Raw genomic sequence first — 17,093 nt, 5'->3', positions numbered from 1 at the left:
ACCGCGGATATACGGATCAGATCCAATCCATGAACATCTCTACATCTAGATTAGAATATGATTCTGGTAAATAGTGAAAAAAAAAACATATAGTGAGTGTAAGTAAACAGTGTAGATATTGAAAATAGATTCTCTTAATTTTTCTTTTATCTGAAAAAATAAGATATGATATTTAATCCTTCAATGTTTTCTCTTTTTATATATTTTTTTATGAGTAATGCTAGGTGGCCAGCAACTTTGTGATTTGTAGCCATCAAATAACCATCAATAATGATTTTAATGGTGTGAGATGAGTGTGAAATTTCATCCAATAGCTCACTTTTCTTTGTTGGTTACATGTTGGTCAGAATTTAACAAAGTTACTGGCCCCTAGACTTTTTCTTTTTTTATTTCACCTATAAAATATACAATAAAAGATTATATTTTATCCCATTTAAATGAGAAAAAAATTTAAAAAATCTAATTCTATATTAAATCTATCAATAAAATTGATTACTCTATTTGAAGAGATCTTATATTAACTCTCCCAAATTTATATAAATTGCTAAAGTTAAGAAATGAGTGATGAATATTGCTTGTATTTGAATGACCTGCTCCCTTATAAAATAAAGATCTAATCCAAAGTATTTATCTTATTAGTATAGTTATAAATAAAGACTTCTAAACTACGTCTTTTTAATTAATTTGCTTATTGTTATTCACTTATATGATTTTTTTTATTCCATAAAATAAGATATGAGCTAAAAAAAAAAAAGAAAGTAAATTTTAACCACAACTCAATTATTGCTACTCAAGATCAAGTCTCATGTGGCTATTTAACCGACAAATATCTTTGTCCCTAATACACAAGTTTTAACTATAGTCTAACATTATATTCACATCATTCCAAAATAAATGAATAAATTTAGACTCATATTCATCCCACAAATAACAAACCAAAACCAAAACAACACACAGGCTACAAGCTTTAGGCATGGACCAAAGAAAAAAAAAAAAACAAATTAAAAGAAAATATTCTTCATAGCGGGGACTTTAGTTAAATAACAAAATATAGTATTTTTTAATATGTTGTATCAAAATTTAAACTTTGACAATGGCCAAATAATGGATAAAATCGAACTTTGTCAGCGAGACAATAAGAAATTTTAATAACGTGTACAATGAGTTTTAAATTTTGTCCAATACAAAAAAAAAATCTAAACAATTATTTTAAAAAATTAACCATTTCAATCTTAATTTACCAATAGAATTTATCCAAACATTCTCTTCCCTTTTCCAACCGTCTGCTATCCCACCTCTCCGGCGTTAAAAGCTCCTTCACCGGCCATCAAACAACCATTCACGTAGTCATTAAAATAATTATCTGACTATCTTGTGAAATGATCATCTAACATTTGTTAATTGTATATACTTAAGCTGAATCAAACAGAATAATCATCCAATTAAGAATTAAAATAATCATCTACATACCTAATAAATTAAACATCTAACATCTAAATTCGTTAGTCTTCAACCTACTCGAAGCTAAAATGTTGACGTGAATACGCTTGCTGGTTGTGATATGTTCCCTACAATACTACTATAAAAGACCTTGACTTTTGATCTTCCTTCCCTGTAGGGAAAGGCTTATGTCACTCAGATGGGGAGGTGTATGACTTGTTTGGTTTGAGAATAACTAGTTCTTAATAGTAAGCACAGAAGGTTGTTGGCGGTGAAGCAAACAAACATCTCATTTTGTTCATTGGTTTGACACCAGCTTCATCGCCGATCGGATAACCGTCATCATGAAGATGACGAACGGTAAGCCAGAGAGGAGAACTCACATGGACACCATGGGTCTCTTGTGGCCGCTGCTGCAGTCGGCCTTTCCGGCGAGGGCGAGGAGGATCAGACCGCGATGTCGTTGAAGGCGGCGGCGGCCATGGCGGTCTTGGACTGTGCAACGGACGTAACGTACGTAAAGGGATTGATGGTTTTCAGTGGCTAAGAGAAGGGGGGTTGAATCTTAGCCCCTTTTTCACTTAATAACACTTGCTGATCTTTGAAACAACTTCTGGAGACTTTTTGATTTTTGTCTCGTACCCAACCACGAGACTTTTTCTTTTTATCTCGTCACCCGGCAGGAGATATTTTTCAGTTTTATTTCCTGGGCAGCAGAAACAGAAATGAAGTAGAAGAGAGAGAGAATTACACCAAGATATATCCTGGTTCAGCTGCTAAGTATAAGGCAGCCTACATCCAGTCTCCATCACAACAATGATGGAATTTCACTATAATCATTCTTGATTACAAACACTAATTCTCTCTATGAACTACCCTTCCTATCCGGGACAAGTCCAGAATCTAAACCCCAATCCTGAACTTGACTTGGTCACTGCCAAGCTTTCAACTGCTAAGTGCTAACCCAACTTGCAAGGGGATTCCCACAGAATCATGAAACACAACACAGATGTACAAAGGACTTCTAAGGACATCTATGGCTTTTTCTTTTAATTTTTCACACTCTGCCTTTTTCCGCTCTATGACTTTTTCTTACAAACCTCACTGTTTGCCTTTTTCCATGAGACTCAAGACAGACAAAATTAAACAGAAAAATACAAAATGAAGAACATTGAAGGAGAAGAAACTTCTGTTAGCTTAGGTAGCTATGAGAACACTGTGCCTTGCGCTCTCACTCCTTGCCTCAAGCCCTGGCTGTTCTCCCTTACTTATAGGGGGAAGTCTTCACGGTTGAAACCAAATAAACCAAGCTAAACTTCTTCTTCTTCATGTAAAACCGGTTTGGCCAGAGAGAGAGGAGAGATAACCGAATGCTAAAATCCAACATGCAATTACCTTTGAGTCTTCTCTTTACACCAAGCTTCATCAATCTGAGCCATCCAACTTGTCTTACTCTCTAAGAAGGACTCCTAGACCTTGATGCTTCTTGATGTATGACAGCTCCTCCTGCTCCACTTTTGCTTCCTCCTTCACGCAGCCACCCTAGCTACCTTCTGTGATGAGTGAACACAAAAGCAGAGACGAGCCATCATTGAGATCTTCTTCCTCTGACCGAAATCTTCTTCTTCCATTTTTTGGTATGGAGAAGCTGAGATCTCTTCACCAAATCTTACCATAAGTGATGAAAATCTCAGCCACAACATACTTTTTGTTTTTTTTTTTCTTGCCATCATTGTGATGGTCTTGTTGCTTGCATCTTCTTCCTTTCAGTAGCTAGCTTTACCTTCCATGCTTTCTCTGTTGAAATAACCGAAGTAGGAGAAGAGAGATGAAAGTGAAGAAAGAGAAACTTGAACAATAATTAATGAATGTGATAAAGTGAATTAAGTTTTCCACTTCCCTTGCTTTAGGTAGCGTGTAGTATTGATGATGTCCATCAAATCAAGTGCTAACTCTCTCTCATGTTTCCAATGCAAGTTAATTGAGTTTGAAATCCATCCCAAATTAGAAATGGGATCCGTTGGAAACATAGAACTTTGCTTTCTTTCATTATTTGTTTCGGACCAAGTTTTGGTCTTGGTAGCAAAGTTTCAAATGTGCTAGTAATAATAGTAATTCAATCTGGCCCAATATTACAAAAAATAATTCAGCCACTCATCATATACTTGCATAAAGGCTAATGAATAAACCAATTGGGCTTATGTCACAATTTCTGGCCCAACTAACATAGCCATATTTTCAGCCACCATAATCACATCAATTTAATCATCAAGGCTGAAAATTAGTATTTCATTGGGCTTGTTAATTTTTTCTTTTTGGCCCAACCAAAACCTGCATAGCAAAATTATTTTAATCAACATATATGAATTGAAATCAAATTAATGATTTTGCAATTAGTCACATTAATAATGTTTGATCATCACTAATTTAATTTAGAGTTTTTCAAACTCATCAGGGGTGTCTTCGTCGGACGTTCTCGGACAGCTAGGCGGCGTCGGGTTTCGTTCTAGGTGGCAAATGGTGGTGATCTTTTCGGTGTCAGTTCGGAGAGAGTGAAAGAGACTGCTGGAGAAGAATAAACTGCAACACATTCTTCGCACGCATAAAATAGAAGAATACGTAACTTTCCATAATCAAATCCTTATGTTTTTAAAATTTAAAATTTAAAATTATTCAAAATTAATTGAATTAATTATTAATTGATTATAATTCTAATTTTGTCTCTATTGTACACATTGTACATTAAATCTGTTGTCTTTCCATACTTTCTGAATCCTTTAATATGTGCCAAAGGATAAAGTGTGCTTAAATTTGTGATACCTAATAATGGCCAAATAAATGTTATTCTTGCACCTAATATCTTAGTGTTATAACATTATAACCTCTTGTATATCTCAAATTTATTCTCACTTGGACATTGGCGATTGTTTATTTGATAATTGGAGAGAAGTGTGAATTTTTTCCTGAAAATAACCAAAAATGGAGTTTATCAGGGGCTGGCGGTGCTATTTAGACATACATGCAATTTGCCCTCTGGATATTGCGCTGATACGCTCCCTACGTATTGGGTGTATGTGCAACATGTGTCCTATGCTCCCTAAATCTGTGACTCGATGCTGCATTGTTGCTAATATTCCTCATACAACTCTCTCTTCTTCTCACTTTCAATTCATATTCTCTCTCTTTCTTAATATTTTCAACTTCATTTCTTTCTTTCTCTTGAAATTCAAAAACTAAATCACTCTTCCAGTAACCAGCGTTCATCTTCATCATTGTCACTATCTTCATCTTCACCTTTATCAACTTCAACACTTTCATTTAACAAGTAAGTTTATTTTTTATATAATAATATTTTATTTAGTGAAAAAAATTTTACTAATGTAATTTGCCCTTTGCAAATTGTTCTACACCAAAATTAAAAAAAAAATTTAATAACTGAATGTTACATCAAATCTTGATCAATTTTAAAAAATCAACGAGACATTGGAGTGTTTTTTAAATACCTCCATGGTCTCATCCACAAACATCAGATATTCCCACCATTTCACAAAAATTATTAAGTTATTGTACTAGAAGAACTCAATACGAGAACATATTCTAAGAGAAACCCTAAAATTAGCTAACTAAAAGTATAACAAAGAAAACTTGACCAAAACAGAAATAATCTCCTATCAACATAATTAATTGCTCTATTTAAGGCAATGTTCTGAAAATCGAATCGGACCAGCCGATCGAACTGATTCAACCGAAAATTGGTGTGGTAAACGGTCCGATCCTCGTCCTAAAACTTCCAATTTTTAAACCGTACAGAAATAGCTACTGGCTGGTTGGACCGGGTTGAGAACCGACCGATTCTTGTAAAACGGGGTCGTTCTCGTTATTTAAAAAAAAAAAAAAAACCCAACTTTCATCCCCCACTCACTCAACCCCCCCCCCCCCCCCCAACACCCACCCCACCCACAATTCGACTATTCCTCTGAAGTCTGATCTCTCAAGCAAAGTTCAAATCACCCAACCAAAACCCTAGGTTCTCCCTACAACGGTTCTGCCGCAGTGCCGCCGCCGTCCGTGCTGTCGGCGCCTCCGCGTCCTCTCTTGTAGCTCGGCGTCCTCCTTCCCCCTGTCCCCGTCCTCCTTGGCGTTTCTCGAACTTGGAGCAGCTCACCGCCGTCTCGCCGGTTTCACTTCTTCGGTTCTTCTCTTCCTTTTATGCTCTGTTTGCTGATTTTTGAATGTGAAATTGTGATTGGATAAATGGAAAATCAAATAATTGATTTTGTGCTGCTGCTCTTTTTTTAATTCCTGAAATTTTTGTTGAAATTTTCTTGCTGCTGCTAAAAATGGAAATCAAATCATTATTGAAATTTTTGTTTAGCTTTATTGATTTCAGGTTTAGTGTGATTAGGGATTACTTGTTGCCGTTTTGTAATGTTTGATGCTGAATGCTAAAATTGGAAATCAAATCAAATGCTGTTTGTTGCTGAATGATAATTTTTGTTGCTGAATGCTGAATGCTGAATGCTGTTGGTAGTATTAATTTTTCTGGCTGTGCTGCTGCTGCTGTGGGTTCTGGGTTCTGGTGTGCTGTTGTGTGTTTTGTGGTTTTGCTGTGTTGATCATCTTTCTCAATTGTCAATGTTCTTTATCAGAATTGAGAAGGAAAATGGCAATCTGAACCAGCAAAAGGATTTCCGCAGCGTCAGCGCGTTCTCACACTCATAGGAACAAGAAAACTAACTATTTTTCTGCCCTCTGGTACCTCTTCATCTTTCCTTTTATTTCTGCACTCGTTCATTGTATAGTAAGTCAACTCTTTGGATTACTGGCATTATTGAATTGGAGATTCAAGAGACACAGTTGATTTCTTAATACTGAAAATTTACCCTTAGTTTTGATCTAATTGTTTTGTATAGTAGGAACTAATAGAATCTCTTCATGGCTTTATCATTGTTGTTTTCCAAGTTATACTACTTTCTTGTAAGAGAATTAAAGCTAGCTAGTCTGGCCTTCCGTTTTGCACAATTAGGAATATGTAAATACGGCCATTTTATCAAAACTATAGTCACAATTAGGAAGTTTAATTTAATAGTATATGATGCAGATACGCCTATGGTACAGATATTTGAGTAGAAATGAAGTATTTGTACATTATAGCTTGCATATGTTGCGGAATAGGATAATAAATTGATATACTTGTTATTTCTCTTTGAAATGTTACTTTCTGTATTTACTGTTTTAATTTAGCTTTGCATTCTCTCAGGACTTCTTAGAACAGCGATTATAGTGTTTTTTATTGGGTTTCTTTCAATATATCATGGTATTATCTGATATCTTCACACTTTGTACTATTTGAATTGGCATTTCTTTCAATAGTCACTCACAAGCTGCTTCTATATTCTAGGATGTTTATTTATAATTTATTTATTATTTTATTCTAAAACGGTTTTTTCGGTTGAACCACGGTTAGACCAGTTGGACCAGTGAACTAGTAACTAGAGTGGTTCGATGACCGGTCTGGTTCTTAGAACCTTGATTTACGAAGATCTTGCATCGACTCTCCCAAATTGCGAAAATTAATGACGAAATTACAGTCACCGATAAAGGAGGAGACTTAAACTTTCCTAGGTAGGTTATAACCCTCTAAAAACTTTACCTCTTGTGTATCTCAAATTTATTTTTACTTGGACATTGGCGATTTTTTATTTAATAATTGGAGAGTGAGTTTTTTCCTGAAATGATCAAAAATGGAGTTTAACAGGAGGCTGGGGGCACCATTCTGATGAACATGCAATCCGCCCCCTGCATATTGCGTGCATCCGCAATACGCGTCCCATGGCCCAAAACCCGTGACTCAGGGCTGCACTGCTACTAATATCATTGATACCATTTTCTCTCTTTCTCTCACATTCAATTCATATTCTCTCTCTTTCTTAACGCTCTCAACTCCCATTCTTTCTGTCTTTTGGAATTCAAAAACCAAATCATTCCTCTAGTTTAAATTATTATTTTTTGTATTTTTTTAATTATTGTTTACTTTAATTTATTCGAATAATTGAATAATATTAGATATAATAAAAGTGTAATATAGATATTATATTTATAAAATTTATAGATATTAAATTAAATAAAATCATTTTAAATTATTATCTCTCTAATTTTATATTGTTGTTAATTAATATATGTTGTTGAAATTTAAGAACTAATTGTGTTGATTTAAAATTATAGTATCAATTTCGGTTTAACAAATATGATACTGAGTCATGGCCTTTCAGTTTCCGTGTCAGTATCTCAAAACAAACGCTACGTTTAATGTTCTCTCCTTTTTATCTTGCTAAATTATATATTCTAATAGAACAAAAATATTAACAAATTAGAAACCTCCGTATGGATATGTTGGTCTAGACCCACTTTAGGAGGCAGCCCATTAGAAAGCCCGAGAAAGGCTTTTGGAATTTTGTTGGGAGTTGGGAACAATCGTCCCAGTGACAAAGTTTCTTCGCTGATTTCCTGAAAGCCTCTCAAGATTCAGTCAGGAAATAGCATGAAGATTGTTCGGAAAGACCTTGTACGCAATGGACCTGGAAGTGTTAAGGTGCAATTTCTTTCAATTCCAATTCTTTCATTCACTCACTTACTCAGTGCTTTGATTTTTGAATTCAATTATTTCAATTGTTGATTGATTATACAGATGGTGGCAGTGGATTCGGATGATCTATGGTATGCTTATAACTTGATTGCTCCAGGTGATTCTGTCATGGCAGTTACTGTTAGGTACTTCACTTGCACTCCGTCATGGTTTTCTTTGTGTGGTATCTATGGAGGATATGAATTTGAAAGTGTTGTTTGTTTTGTTAACAGGAAGGTTCTTAGAGAAGCAGCTTCTGGTGGACGGGAAGCAGAACGGATCAAGCTCAAATTGGAAATTAAAGTTGAAGAGGTACATGATTTTTGTGAAATGAATGATTGAAAAATAAGGTCATTATCTCAATGAAGGACCTTTTCTTGTGATTAATAATGAAATTTGAAAACCTATTATCTGAGAATGAAAGTTAGAATCAAACCAAATAGGCTGTTATATTCTCCCTTTTATCTTAATCCAATGACATTTATTTATTGTGTTCATTCTGTTGTGTTTCAGGTTGCAGATTACGACAAAGAAGGCTCTATGTTGCGAATTCGTGGAAAGAACATATTAGAGAATGAACATGTTAAGGTACTTAACTGCCATTCCAGCTTTGACTCTTAATTGATTCTTTTGAATTCTAGTTCTCAGCCTTGTAACTGACTGTGCTGCAGATAGGAGCATTCCATACTTTGGAACTCGAGCTACAGCGACCCTTTGTGCTTAGAAAGGTGCTCTTTGATCATTTTTCTTCTGTCAGGCATTCTTCTATGTTATAATACAAATGCTAGATCCTTTGCTTGCCTCCTCGCTTTTTTGTTTTTTATTTTTTTATTTTTGGTAACAAAATCATTATGTTTAGCATTGTCTGTATCAAAGATGAAATTCTAATGAAATCTCTATGATCTGTAATTTTATTGCACTCTTTTGAAGAATTATGATTGCTGAATATTACATATTCCTTTTGTAGGAGGTTTGGGATTCATATGCTTTGGAAGTACTGCAGCAGGCCTCTGGTGTGTAATCTGAATCTGGAAAATTTAATAGATATTGGGTTTAATTATTCTATTAGTCCCTATAATTTTACCAAATTTTTAATTAGTTCCTTACAGTTTAAAAGTTTGATGTTTTCTATTTGAAAGTCACCAAGGACTGATAATTTGAATATATTTCTTCATTAGTGCAAATTTAAATCATGCAGCAGTTTAAATCATCCTTTTGTATACAATCCCAGCGGAAAAAAAAATGTTTTTTTCTTTCTTAGTCTTGAAACATATTCATATGATTAGATTAAAACATATCTTAAATCATGAAGCAATTTAAATCATCCTTTTGTATACAATTTCAGCAAGAAAAAAATGCTTCTTTTTTTTTCCTGAATATATTATTATTTACCAATCAAAATTAAACTCTTTACTACTAAGTACCATGATATTCTAGATACCAGTGTTAGTGTGAATATTGATAAATCATTATGGTGAACAAACTGTCCATGCATATTTTGCAGATCCCGGTGCAAGTGCTGATCTAGCCGTGGTTTTGATGCAAGAAGGACTAGCCCATATCCTACTTATTGGTAGAAGGTAATGAGAACTTTCAGTTGAATAGATTTCATTCACACGATCAGTATTATAATACTATTTAGAGAAGATAGTTTGGAACTTTGGACAATTATTTTAGCATTTTATACATGATGTATGTGTTTGATTTCTTTGAGGAACATAATACGCTAAGAACTGAATACATGCTGTTAAGTACCTAAGGAGAATGGGAAACCAAACCTTAAATGCTAGCTATTAAGGGGGAAGAACTACTTTCCTTAAATACAACATCAAGCATTATAGTACTGTTTAGAGAAGATAGTTTGGAACTTTTGGACAATTATTTTTGCATTCTATAGCATCACATATTACTTGATGTGGAACTTTGGGCACCTCATAATACCTAAATCCCCAACACATACTCTTCTTGTTGATACTCGTTTCAAACTCTTGACATGTAATCATGCTGTTTCGATCAGATAACTCATCTTATTCGGATTGATGTAACAGTATGACTATTACCCGTTCTCGGATAGAAACCTCAATTCCTCGCAAGCATGGACCTGCTATTGCTGGTTACGAGTCAGTAAGTCCTCTTACTCTATTGCAAGATATATCATTGGATGAATTCGATGACTTGAGCATATTCTAAAGTGTCTTACTTCATTTTTGTAGGCTTTGAATAAGTTCTTCGAAAATGTTTTACAGGTAAATTCAACAAATACAAAACATGGCAATGTACCAAATATCTATTTTTATCATAGCTTTGTGTTTGTTTTGTTTTTTTCCTTTTTCTTTTTTTTGCATCTTGCCTTGCTATGGAGGATATCTTATTTTTCATTTTTGCTCTGTCTGTCTTTGTTCGAGTTCTATAATAATTTTTTTCTTTATTAAAAGAAAGCATAAAAGAGAGCATTTACAAGTATAATAATGGTTTCTACCAATCTGTTTTAGGCTTTCTTGAAACATATAGATTTCAATGTGGTTCGCTGCGCTGTAATCGCAAGTCCAGGATTTACAAAGGTCTGCCACCGTTCCCTGCTGATTCATTTTAGTTTTAGAAATTTGATAAGGCATTAAATCTTTCTATTCAGTAATATTTTTGTCTTCTTGTAGATGCAAAGGGTTAGCAGGATTTTGATATAGAGGTTTTTGTAGCGGTAATAATTTTTTTCCTTTATTTCTATTTCAGGATCAGTTTCATCGTCACTTATTTTTGGAGGCAGAAAGAAGACAGCTGCGCCCTATTATTGAAAACAAGTCACGCATTATTCTTGTGCACACAACCTCGGGATACAAGTGTGCTTGCTTCTTCATTTTATCTTCTCTTATCTATTTCTAGTTTTGTAGTAGTTGGTGATTGTCTCAATGTGATAGCTGGCATTAAATAGCACATTAAAATTATGTGGTTAACTGCGCCTTCTTAACAGTTGTGTTGTTATCTGCTCTGTATATAATTGTTGAAGTCTGTAAATCTCATTTCTTTAAGTTTATAATTTCTTATCTGTAGGCATAGTTTAAAGGAGGTTCTTGATGCTCCAAATGTCATGAATATGATTAAAGATACTAAGGCAGCACAAGAGGTACCATGATAACCAATTTAGTAAACATAATGCACTTATCCATTCGGCCATGCTCAACAATTTCCAAATATTGCTTATTTTATCTGTTGAGACTGGAACCAAACTATTTACTTTCTCTTTTTCTTCAGGTTCGAGCTATGAAGGATTTTTATGACATGCTTTCAAATGTCAGGTTCCATTCTTGAGAGATTGTTTCTTTTGTTGCCTTGTCCATGTTATGATTGGAATGTTGAATTTTCTATATGAAAAGTTCTCTTGCTCCTAATGACTTTAGTATTAGTTCCTCTTAGGCATCTATAGGGTGAGATACGCAGATTTAGGTAAATCAATAGTATCTGCATATAACTCTTTTTTGCTCATAGCAATAGTAGAAAATTATTGACTAAAAAACTGTTGACCTTCTAGGCACTTGCATCATAAATTGCTGTAATGATTATCGGATGCTAGATTTATTAAAGTTAGTTCCTCAAGAGAAAAACATCTTGTCATATTCCATGAAATTTCCTTTTCATTTTTCATTCTTATTTTGGTATCAAGTGATAACTAAAATTACAAACATTGATTCTGTTTTAATCTCAACTGCCCCTTATTTTGAGAAATCAAGGAAATTTTGATTGAATACTGTTTGGGTTTGTTCAGGATCCAGCCCGAGCTTGCTACGGAGTTAAACATGTTGAGGTCGCCAATGAACGATTAGCTGTGCAAACGCTTCTTATTACAGATGATCTTTTCAGGTGCCAATGTATCATTCTAACTGAACTTAATGTTTTCAGCAGTGTCTTTCTCCATGCCCTTTCAAGTTCACATTGGAACTTTGTGCCTTAATCTGAATGCTTTTCGCTACAGGAATTCAGATATAGCAACAAGACAGAAGTTTGTCGAGTTGGTCAACTCAGTTAAGGATTCAGGAGGCTCTGTCCATGTATTTTCATCCTTGCATGTCTCTGGAGAACGTGAGTGTTTTTACTTTATTACTTTCCTAGAACTCAATTTATGTTTGGCTATTGTATGTATTTGTTTAGAACTCAAATTGTCCTTTGCTGTTGATGGACAGAGCTAGCACAGATAAGTGGCATTGCCGCAATTCTTCGGTTTCCTCTGCCTGATCTTGAAGACATTGAAATGTGATGTTGCAACAGCACCCTTTGTGATAATAACTTGTATTGCTTGGTATTTATATGTTGAAATTAACACTCACCATCATATATGAATCTGTAATTCTTTGTATTGTTATGTTTATAAAATAATTTTTCACCGGAGATGGGAAACAAAAGTAGGCATCTAGAGTTGAAACAAGATAAACTCCACATATCTGTGATCGACTAGTGATATTTGCATTTGCACAACAATTTCAAGAGACACCCCAAACACCCCCTCTACTTTTTCCCACTTCAATAAGTTATACACATGAGAATGACAATGCAGCTAGTTTGCGGGAATGGTTTCTCTCAATTTTTTTTTTAACAATTGAGGGAGTAAAGTGTGATCTATAAGTTAGCTTGTCTTACAACATTTTGATAACATTCCAAAACATATCTTGTCAACTGGACTTGACTTCCCTATTTCAAAACAGGGTTCTTCCGACAGTTGAAATCGGCTGCTATTCAAGTTATTCCAGCTCAGGACTGTACTGAGTAACCAACATGATACAAGTATCTCCTGTATAAGATACTCGTTAATTTGTTTAGGTTAACAAGCATAAACCTTTGGATATCCATCAGCAGAGAATCAACAATAAATTCCTAACTATGAAATTTATTACACACATCACTATTATACGCTACAATTTGTTATCGATAAAATTACGAGTCGTTAGTAAAATAGGATAAAATAGACTATCAATACATTGGTTGTCAATAAAACTATTGGTAATGGAGAATTTTCTAAGGTTGTGTTTATTTTCAGAGACTAAAATTAAAATTTCAGTCCCAGAACAAAAAGTTTCAGTCTCTTTAGTACCTTTAGAAAGTTGAGACAGGAAATTGAAATTTTTTGGAATTAAAATTGAAATTTTAATTCTATCTCTCAATCTCCATATTTATCTTAAATTAAAGCAACTCAATCTAGTTCATTTTACACTAAACATAATACAATTAAGTTTCAGTCTTGGTAACGTTTGTTTTGAGGTACTGAGACAGAGACTGAGAGACTGAGATTCAGTATCATGTTTGTTAGTTCAGAGACTGGTACTAAAATTTCTGTCTCTGTTTCCAAAATTTCAGTATTTCAGTACCTCCAAAAAGTAGGGACACAGGAGACTAAAATTTTTAGAGATGAAGACTGAAACTTTAATAACATTTTATACCTAAAATACCCTCATTTCAATTAATTAATTCCAATTTTACCCTTTGTGCAAATTAAATTAGAGTTTCATTTTTGTTTCAATTCCTGTCTCCCATTTTGCACCAAACAGAATACTGAGATTTACTTCAATTTCTGTCTCTTAGTCTCTGTCTCTCAGTCTCAGTCTTTCCGTCTCTGTCTCTCCACCAAACGCTACCTTTAATTCCTATCTTCCAATCTCAGTCTCTCAATCTAAGTCTCCTTTTTAAATACAGTCTAATAGTGCATATTGTCTTCTAAATATCAAACCTAGGACATAACTATATTTAAATTTATCCTTAAATAACTACAATTGTGTTATAGATTTTATGGTTAATTAAGACATTTGTTAGTTAATTCACTACATTTTACACATTCTCATAAAATTACTAAGAACTAAATAGATAAAATAAATTTACCAAATCTATCTCGTTATGAATGTGCCAACTAAATCAATGTAAAAAATAAGTGTGCTAATGAATATGAAAGGTTAGAATATGATTATGCAAAACTATCAAATTTAATTTCCCTTCGTTTTCGTACTGATTTCTATCTGCAATGACTACAAAGACATCATTTTATCATTACTTACTGATCTCCGCTAGAAAGATAATGAAAAATCTTGACAATATGTACAATGAATTTTGAATTTGGCACAATACAAAGAAAAAAAAAACAAACCCAAACAGTTATTTCAAAAATTTAATTATCTCAACCCCAATTTACCAAAGAAATTTATTCAAACATCCTCTTCTCCCCAAATCATCTATTACCCCATTCTCATCAATCATCTCACCTCTCCGGCGTTAGAAGCTCCTTCATTGGCCATTAAACAATCATCTATGTAATTATTAAAATAATCATCTGGCTATCTAGTGAAATGACCATCCAACATTTGTTAATTGTATATGCTTAAATTGAATCGAATAAAATAACCGTCCAATTAAAAATTAAAATAACCATCTACGTACTTCGTAAATTGAACATCCAGCACATTTACAGGGTAAAAAGAGTCGACAATGACGCATGGAAGCAGGGGAGGAGATTCAACGGTGAAGGAACAAGAGGTGCAAATCATTCCTTTGATGTGTATCTGGCATACCTGAGCATTTTTCTCATTGGATTCGTCTCTGTATAAGATGGCTTCAAAACCAGCATCTTCAACGGCCTCCCGAATGGTCTCATCGTTAACGAAAGTTGGGTAGAAGAGGACCTGAGCACAGTTGTTAAGAACATCTACATTGCAAAAGGTGGCCGGAACTCAAGCCTCCATCATTGCATACGCAAGCTAATGCCAGAAAGTTGTTAGCCATTGCGGCATGTGAACAATAACTAACGTAACAACAACAATATCGACCAGAGATGGAAGAGGAGGAGGAGTCGAATCGGTGGGAGTAAGGGCAGCGCTGATGAGGTGCGATACAACAGCAACAATTGACGCAGACTGCGCCACGGTGCTACTCAGGCGATCGCGGTGCGCACGGCGGCGTCAGGCAGAGCTATGGACGACTGTGGCTGTTGTCGGTGGCGGCGCGACACCCATGAGACTAATATACTTTTTGAATTGAATTTGAGTCATGCTTAGTACTAGATTTAACTGGGCATGAAAAGTTGAAAACATAATTTATAAATAAAATACTCATTTTAAAGTGAAATTAATAAAAAATATTATATTTTTATATTATAATTGATATTTTTATAATATATAATGTTATTTTTATTTTAAAATAATTTTTATATAAATATTATATAATTATTAAATATAATCTTTAAAAATAAGATTTTATAAATTTATTATATAAAATTTACAAAAATTATATATATTGAATTGACCTAATATAAATAGTTGTCTTTAAATTGTCACCAAAAAACACTTGTTGTTTTTATATTAAGTTAGACTAAAATTTGAATATTTAAAATAAATCTAACAAAATATTAATATTTTATTACAATACATTCATCACTGTTGCAAATTACAATAATCTACACAGTATTTTGTTTCCATATCTAAGGTCCATCAAACCATTAAAAAAAAATCCTTAACCCAATATTTTCCAATCGGCTCCCAAACAATTAGGCAACCGACTTCCCACTATCGACAATGGCTTGATGCGTTTAGGAAAACACAAAGGTAATTTACAACATGGTGCTTTTGGATAAGGGTATCACAGGTTGAAGGTTTTCTTTGCACTCCCTTTTTATGGAGTATATTGCAGATTTCTGGTAATCAATCATGTCCATTACAATATTTTAATATAGATCTGAACGCCTATAAATAATGGAATAGCAGATTTCCAATAAAGTGGTTTGGTACATCTGAAAACTTTCCTATTAATTAATGCATATGAAAATTATTTGGTTATAAATTTCTGAAAAAATATTATTTATTTGTAATGATGATGTGTCAACTTTAATTTCAAGTTCAACATACAGGATGGATATTTTTTAATAATTATTTTGAGTTATATTTTATTCTTAATAACAAAAATTCATATTTATATATTATGACTATATAATATGAATAGATCGAATCACAAGATATCCCAAAATAAATACATATAAGTGGCTAATTTTAAAAATGAATTATCTATTATATATAAATATCGATCAAATTATATATATTTGTATCATGTTTATAAAATTTTTAAGAAAGATATTTCTTTTACAAATAAATAATATTTGCACTTATTTTAACAGAAAGATTTAGTTTGATAATTTTTTTGAAGAGGTATTTATATTTTTTAAAGATACAAATGTTTTTTAAAGCATCTAAAATAGAATTTTTAAAGATGATTTGTGTTGATCAAAATTAAAAAAATTTAATATAATCTCATAATTAATTAATATCCAAATTTAATTTTTATATTAATATTAATTATAATATTTTTTAAAAATTATTTTATCAAATACACTTATTATTGTTTGTATTGATTAAAATTTATTTTTAATTTAATTTATTAAACATAAATAATACAACTTTAATTTTAAAAACTAATTTTTATAAGCTCTTTTTGAGAAATAAAAATTTTACAAAACCGAACAAAAATATAGAAAATAGAATTGAGATTATTTTCCATGCGCATATGACACTACAAGCAGGGATAAAAGCATGAATGTTTAAACTTGTTTTTTTTATATGAATTAGTCAACGAATTATAATTTAATTTTGGTCGTAACAAATTTATCAAAAAAGCATGAATGTGATATAATCAAGATTTGATTCTGATTTAATTTCTTATTTCTTTTTCGAATTGCAATTTTGTTATATTCTCTATTTTTGTATGTCTGATGTTCTGTAGTTATGTTAAAAAAAGGAGATTTATTTTCTTTTAGGTGGTGAGTGATTGAAATTTAAATTATATATTTTTTATTTATAATTTTGTTTACTTCATGTGTCATTAATAATCTTATGAATTTGTGTTAATTTAATTAGACGTCACCTTCATACAAAACGAAAAAAGCTCTTGCCATGTAACATGTAAAAGTATTTTAATATTCTATATGATTAGTGCATATAAAATGAGGCTTCTACCTACTAAACCTTTGACGAAAGTTCTGTGGAAGTCATTGTAATAGGTGACACAG

The 17,093-nt window shown here is 32.9% G+C and overlaps 1 protein-coding gene across 12 annotated transcripts; it reads left to right on the top strand.

The window, feature by feature from the left end:
- Positions 1-5,349: 5,349 nt before the first annotated feature.
- LOC112736285 (protein PELOTA 1) lies at positions 5,350-12,459 on the top strand. Of its 12 annotated transcripts, none has more exons than XM_072213011.1 (19): positions 5,350-5,632; positions 6,090-6,195; positions 6,913-7,065; positions 7,843-8,032; positions 8,129-8,211; positions 8,299-8,377; positions 8,579-8,653; positions 8,737-8,793; positions 9,033-9,078; positions 9,570-9,645; positions 10,114-10,189; positions 10,279-10,311; positions 10,558-10,626; positions 10,796-10,902; positions 11,114-11,186; positions 11,315-11,353; positions 11,826-11,920; positions 12,033-12,139; positions 12,241-12,459. In XM_072213011.1, exons 4-19 carry the CDS (start codon positions 7,982-7,984, stop codon positions 12,312-12,314), a joined length of 1,140 nt encoding a protein of 379 aa, XP_072069112.1. In that variant the 5' UTR covers positions 5,350-5,632; positions 6,090-6,195; positions 6,913-7,065; positions 7,843-7,981; the 3' UTR covers positions 12,315-12,459. The 12 variants fall into 12 exon arrangements, 8 of the variants coding, with proteins under 8 accessions (XP_072069112.1, XP_025641455.1, XP_025641457.1 ...); XM_025785670.2 differs by having other exon boundaries at positions 6,908-7,065; XR_003168742.3 differs by having other exon boundaries at positions 5,353-5,632; positions 6,908-7,065; positions 11,315-11,358.
- The last annotated feature ends 4,634 nt before the right edge of the window (positions 12,460-17,093 follow it).

The sequence above is a fragment of the Arachis hypogaea genome, chromosome 13 (assembly GCF_003086295.3).
Source record: "Arachis hypogaea cultivar Tifrunner chromosome 13, arahy.Tifrunner.gnm2.J5K5, whole genome shotgun sequence".
Taxonomy (NCBI): Eukaryota; Viridiplantae; Streptophyta; class Magnoliopsida; order Fabales; family Fabaceae; genus Arachis; species Arachis hypogaea.
The sequence above is the reverse complement of the archived record's forward strand: the minus strand, read 5'-3'. Positions and strand labels throughout refer to the sequence as shown.